This window comes from Humulus lupulus, chromosome 6, assembly GCF_963169125.1.
Source record: "Humulus lupulus chromosome 6, drHumLupu1.1, whole genome shotgun sequence".
NCBI classification, from domain to species: domain Eukaryota; kingdom Viridiplantae; phylum Streptophyta; class Magnoliopsida; order Rosales; family Cannabaceae; genus Humulus; species Humulus lupulus.
The window spans coordinates 203,025,663-203,032,576 of record NC_084798.1 but is presented as its reverse complement, the minus strand read 5'-3'; the positions used below and the strand labels follow the sequence as shown (position 1 = coordinate 203,032,576).

The 6,914-nt window shown below is 33.2% G+C and overlaps 2 protein-coding genes across 2 annotated transcripts; one reads left to right on the top strand and one right to left on the bottom strand.

Annotated features, from left to right (window-relative positions):
- The first annotated feature begins 435 nt into the window (after positions 1-435).
- Positions 436-3,118, top strand: LOC133785871 (uncharacterized). Its single transcript, XM_062225087.1, has 4 exons — positions 436-1,579; positions 1,658-1,780; positions 1,977-2,485; positions 2,660-3,118. The coding sequence occupies exons 1-4, from the start codon at positions 436-438 to the stop codon at positions 3,116-3,118; spliced, it is 2,235 nt and encodes a 744-aa protein (XP_062081071.1).
- On the bottom strand, positions 2,844-5,911 carry LOC133782997 (uncharacterized). Its single transcript, XM_062222495.1, has 2 exons — positions 4,410-5,911; positions 2,844-4,304 (listed from the first exon to the last, which is right to left on the bottom strand). Exons 1-2 carry the CDS (start codon positions 4,928-4,930, stop codon positions 4,085-4,087), a joined length of 741 nt encoding a protein of 246 aa, XP_062078479.1. The 5' UTR covers positions 4,931-5,911; the 3' UTR covers positions 2,844-4,084.
- Between the last annotated feature and the right edge of the window lie 1,003 nt (positions 5,912-6,914).

Below are 6,914 nucleotides of genomic sequence, written 5' to 3'. Positions count from 1 at the left end.
AAAAAAATAGGCAAGAAACAAGAACTCTGAAAAATTATTTGATGTAGCTGGGAAGATTTACTACAAAAACAATCAGTAACAATAGGGTAACCAGTTACCCTGAAAAACAGAAAATAAATAAAACTAAGAGGAAATTACAACTATATAAAACTAAGGGTAAAAATAAGCAATATATGATTCATTATTAAGGTAACCAGTTACCCTGCAAAAAAAAAAAAAACAATGTGTAAAACTAAGTGTAACAAGTTACCCTGCAACAACAATCAATATATATAACTAATTTGAAAAACATAAAATATATAAAACTAAGTGTGACCAGTTACCCTACAAAAGCTAAATGCTTCAGGATAATATGTGATTAAATATTAAGTTAACCAGTTACCTAGCCCATTTAGAACCAACTAACTGCTTAAAAAATTGCCAAATTTTACAGATATGGACAATATTACTTCTTTGGTTCAATATGGAGGCAATTGGAATGAAAACAACGAGTACCAAGGATACACAATGTCTGGGATATTAATACCACCAAATTGTTCTCTTGACAACTTGGTGAATCTGATAAAAAAGGAGATAAAGGAAAAAACAGCAACTATTGAAGTTTCTTATCAAGTAGAAAAAGGAACACCACCAATGAAGGTTGTAACAGACAATTCAGTGTTGTTCTTCCTGGAAATAAAGAAAAAAGTTGCTACTAAAATAACAGACTTACCATTGTGTGTCACTATAATTCAAGAATCAAACAATGAAAATGGCCTTCTTCTACTAGCAAATCAGAAAGCTACAGCAGAAGAAATGGAGGTGGGGACATTATTAATGCAAGCAAATCAAGCTTCCATCAATGAACAAATGTTACTTGAAGAAGGAATGTCAAGCACAACAAATGAGGGCATAAATGTGTCATACATACCCCATTTTGCTGAAGAAGTAGCTGATTTCATAATTGAAGACAATACAAAAAGAAAAAAGAAGTTGGATGAAATCCAACTAGTAATATCTGATTACAGAGTGAACACAATAGAGCAAGGACAAATTTACAAGGATAAGAACACAGTCAAATCAACCCTTAGCTACTATGCAATGCTGCATAACTTCCAGTTCAAAACAAAAAGATCAGAACCTAGAGAGTACCTAGTTACTTGCGCAGATGAAAAATGCAACTGGTTGGTGAGAGCATCTAAGTACAGAAATCAAGATTTATTCAAGGTACGGAAATGCAATCCAAATCACACTTACTCTGTTGAAATTGTTTTGGAAGACCATAGGCAAGCAAAAAGCATCGTAGTTGGGGAATTAATAAAGAATAAGTACAAGTCAATCAAAAGAAATTACACTCCAAATGACATCATGAATGATATGAATGATGACTTTGGAGTAACTATGGGATACACAAAAGCATGGAGATCAAGAGAGAAAGCTTTGCGTCTAGTAAGAGGGAACCCCGATGATTCATATCAGAAGTTGCCAATATATCTTTACATGTTGAAAAAAGCAAATCCAGGAACAATAACACACCTACTCACAGACAAGGAAGATAGATTCAAATACCTATACATAGCTTTCTCTAACTCAATCAAGGGTTGGAGATACTTGAGGCCTATAATTGTTGTTGATGGAACTTTTTTGAAAAATGCACATGGTGGTACCTTGTTTTCAGCATCAACGTTAGATTCAAACAACAACATTTTCGTGTTGGCTTTTGGAATAGCAGACTCCGAAAATGATAACTCATGGCTATGGTTCTTCTCCAAACTGCGAGAAACCTATGGAGAACCCGAAGGTATGATAGCTTCAACGATATATTCTTGTTTACAAACAAACAGGAACATTTTACCAAAACAAAATACACAAATACATGCTATTTCTTTTAGAATCTGACCAAAGTAACTGGTTACCTTCACTAAAATAATAATAATAAAAAAATTGAAAAATACTTGGTTTTTGTTTTTTTATATTAAAATATGTGTACTCCACAGGATTGGCTATAGTTTCTGACAGACATAAGAGCATAGAAAATGCAGTACATATGGTGTACCCAAATGCTTTCCATGGAGCTTACATGTTTCACTTACTCAATAATTTGAAAGGCAAGTATGGGAGCCATGGAGAAGAACTACAAATGAAATTCATTGCAGCAGCAAAAGCATACACACAGACAGAATGTGAAAACTACATGAAAGGCCTTGATAGAATTGATAGACGCATTAGGCCCTATTTAGAAAAAGCCAAGTATGAAACTTGGGCAAGATCATACTCGCCAACAAAAAGATACACCATGATGACATCCAACATCGCAGAATCACTCAACGCTGCACTAAAAGCTGCAAGAAATCTCCCCATTGATATCTTGGTTGAATGCCTTAGAAGTTTGGTTCAAAAGTGGGTTTGGAACAACTCAAATAATGCAAATGGAACATTCACAAAAGTTTCTACAGCAACAGAAAATGAATTGAGACATGACATTGTTTCAAAAATGAAGTATGAGGTATGCAACTAAACATATTCTTACAAATCCTTATACTGTCAATTGATGGTAACCAGTTACCTTCCATAAGAACATGAAATTTTTTTTACACAGAAGCATAACTAGTTACTTTAAATCTTAAGTCTAGTTAAAATGTTTATTATCTGATTCTAATTCATGACAAACTATTTTTAGGTCTTGCCTTTCAACACAATAGAATACCAAGTTCGTGATCAAAAGAGGATAAATTTCACAGTAAATATACATAATAGAACATGCACTTGCAATAGGTTCCAAGAAGATGAAATACCTTGTGGCCATGCAGTAGCTGTCATTGCAAAAAGAAACTTGAGTGTCTATGATTATTGTGCAAAATTCTACAGAACAGAAACGTTGAAAGCATTGTATCAAGAAAATGTTCATCCTTTGCCCCATAAAGATGAATGGAATCTCCCACAACACTTGGACATACTAGTGCTGCCTCCAAATTCAACAATCCCTGCAGGAAGACCAAGAAAGAAACGAATAAGATCAAGAGGGGAAAATAACGTAATAATCACCTGTGGGAAATGTGCACAACCAGGACATAACAGGAAGACTTGCAGGAATCCTCCATTTCAGAAGCCAAATAAACAGAAAAATCCAAAGACATAGATTCACATTCTACAGAAAAACAAACCTTTCATAGCTTTCCTCATTGAAAGAGATACTTTCATATTCATCAAGTATCATTCAGAATTTTAATAAGATTGTTTCAAAATGAAACACATTGATTGGTTATGCAAACTTATAAAATCCTTTCAAAATAATTTCTTGGATTTGTTTGCTTCTATTTTTCAATGCTACAATCACTAACAACAAAAACAACGATATAGGTAACTGGTTACCCTGAAGTTTCAATACAAGGTAAATTACCCCACTATAACAATCTAAAAGCCAAAAAAAAAAGAAAAAAAGAATTAAACCCTTTACTTTCTTCTATCACAAACTCGTCTATATATAATATTAAAGTTACTTTAATATTAATTTAATAAACTGGTTGCATAACTATTAAAAGAGACAAGCTTAGGGGAAAAATAAAAAAAAAAAACACTTAAGTAACCAGTTACCCTCGGTATATTAGGAAACAAACAGCCTGAGTACCTAGTTACCCTCAAATATCACCATTAAAATTAGTTAAACAAACCAACTAGGAACTAGTTTCCCTCAAGTTATTCCATAAAACAGTGGAAAAAAATACAAAAACAAACAGAAAACTAGCTACCTGATTTAAAGTGTTATCTAAAATATATATTAATAAATGTAATTAACAAACAACAAACCAATGGGGAAAAAATTAAAAAAAAAAACAATTAAGTAACCAGTTACCCTTGGTATGTTAGAAAATAAACAACCTGGGTACCTGGTTACCCTCTAAATCATTCTTCCAAAAAGCTAACAGCAAAAGAATTAACAAAACGATATACTAATATGTATATATAAAATGACCTTAAGAATCCCAATGTTTTACATAAGAAGAAAATTAAAAAAGCTAACTGTTAAACTAGAAATTGATTCATCATTTAATTACAGTTGTAGAAAAGATAATAAAACCAAAAGAAATATAATATCACTAAAAGCCTATGCAGCAATTTTCATTATTTTCTGTCTCCTCTCCAGAAGCTTCTCAGTGAACTCATCGCTAGTTAAGTATCCCTCAAGTTCTTTGTTCTTTCCATGATAGTACAAGCTGACAGCAATGTCTTTACGAAGGAGGCGAACATCAATATTTTTAGGCATCTCATTCTCCTTCCCAAGAATTATTTGCTCAGCAAAATAAGTACAGAACACACCACAATCACTGCATAATAGAAAAAAGAAAAAGAAAAAAAAAACAACTAAGAACATATAGACAAAACAGAACACAAAAAAAAAAAAAAAACTAAAATCAAATAAACAAACTAACCAATCAGTCTGTTGAGGAATGCCTTTAGCAATGCTCAACTTCAAAGCCTCATTCTCTACCACATCATACGGGCTAACATCAAGATGAATATCTTTACGAACATAGAAATCAATCATCTCCAGAAGAAGAGGAATCAAAACAGCAAATGCCTCAACGACAGGTAAAGTCTGATTTTCATGCTTTGCACCAGACATTGAATCATACACCGTAAGAGATCTCTGCTGTACATTAAAGTGCAACAAAATCCAGTGCATAAGACCATTCACATTAACAGGCATGACAACATCATCAAGCAAATTCCAATGAGTTGCACAAAACATGGATTCCCCCTTCATTATCTTCAAAGCAACGCATCTCTCATCTATTTTAAATGCGCCACTACCTTTTTTCTTAAAATCTTCATACATAAACACTATGTTTTGCCCAAAACAAGTGTCAGTCGTAGATACTCTTCTCTTCAAATCTGTAGACAATTTAACCTTTCTCCTCAAGTAATACATCATCACATCAATATGTTGCATAATAAATAAAATACATGATTATAAAATGATATGGGTAGAAATAAATATACTATGACAGACAATAAAACTTTGTCACACAAGGGAAACTGGTAACATCAGCAACACAAAAACCAGTTACAATGATTTGGGTAACCAGTTACCCAATGAACTACAACAAAGCAAACAGTAAGATAACTGGGTACCCAATAACATCATAATATATAACATAAAATAGATCACCAGACTTATTACCTTGTAAAAAAAAAAAAGAGAGAAAAAAAAAAAACTCCAACATGAAAAACCAGATAAATTAAAAAAGCGAGAATCTCACCGATGAGTCAACGAATTGCCCAGAGAAATAAAGGCTATGAAACCAAGCCTTCTCAGAAATATGAACAAAAGTGAAATTAATTGGTGGGTCCACAGAATTATCATCATATTTTTTAAACCTGAAAAATACATTAAAAAACAAAATAAAAAGCTTAACAAATTAATCATACATATTACACATATAACAAACTTTAAAACAAATAATGGTTATACATACTTGTTCCTTTTCTTCAAACCATGATTAATCCAGGAATCAAACTCAGACAGTTGTTCTTTAGTGTGATTATCACCAAGTTCATTGGAAAAGGGACAAATATTATCCAATATCGTCCTCTTTCTTTTTTGTTTCACTCCAACTTCAGAAGATCCAAATTTTGTTAAGAAAGGAGATTTTACAACAGCGCTTGGCTTCGCTTGCCTTTTCCTTCCCAAAATCAGTCCAGTATCAACTGCTTGTGCATCATCATACTTCACAATTGACCACTTACTTTTATCCTCCAAAGAACTACTCTCTTTAAGTGGCCTCTCAACTGAATCATTAATAACTCTCCATATTGCATTAGAGACATGAAATGTGGGAGTTTGAGGACTTGAGCATACACTTGAGGTAACCTTAATTGGCTCCTGAAAAAAGAAATAAAAATATACAACCAATACTACATTACAAACAAGAAAACACAGAGGAAAAAAACCAATTGCTTAAACAAAAAAAACGAAAATAAGATCTTACTTTAACAGTAGAAAAAAATTGTGAAGCAATCTGAACGGAATGCTCCAAATCAGCCCCCAACTCCTCACCAATATCAACATTTTGGTAACCCCCAGAGGAATGGCCATCAAAAAAATCCTAAAAAATACAAAAACCAGCAATTTTTAAACAAAATAGAACCAAAATAGACATCATAAAAGGGAAACACACACCACAACAGAAACCAGTTACCTCCGAAGAAGCCTCAGCATGCATAGGATCTTCAAACTCTCCACCAACATTATGATTACCAGCTGCCATAGATGCCTTAATACCATCCAACAAAGATATAACAGAAGCAAAATCAGATGCAAAGGCTGCCTTCAATTCAGAAATTGCAATCAATATAGACTTCTGCGAATCTTGCACTTCAACCAATTTTGATTGAATGGCAATAAGATCCTGATGCATATCTCAGGAACTAGCAGCATCGTCATCGGGTGGATCTGTCGGCGAAAACTTGCTTTCAAAAGACAACCCTCTCAGAATAGGCAGTCTCAATTCTTCAGTAGTAGGCATTATGACATTAACATCATACTGCAAGAATCAATTTTTTTTTAAAAAAAACAGGCAACACAAAAATAAATGAGACAAAGTAACTAGTTACCCAACTATAAAACAAACATAATAAAAAATAGAAAGAAAACGACAAAAAGAAAAAAAACATTGAAAAAAAAAACAATATCAATACCTCTTCCTCCAACAGAACGTTATCAACCAAATACTGATATGACACACTTCCCCTGCTTGTCCAATTCAGAATCCTTGGAAACAAACAATTAACCCGTCTACACAAAGCTTGAGAACAAGAGGGAATTGTCTCATATATCCATATAAGGAAAGCAATAGGGAAACCATAGCACTTATAACTATAGTTATCCAGTGATCCATCAGCTTTCCTAGGAACACAATCATACATGGCATTCC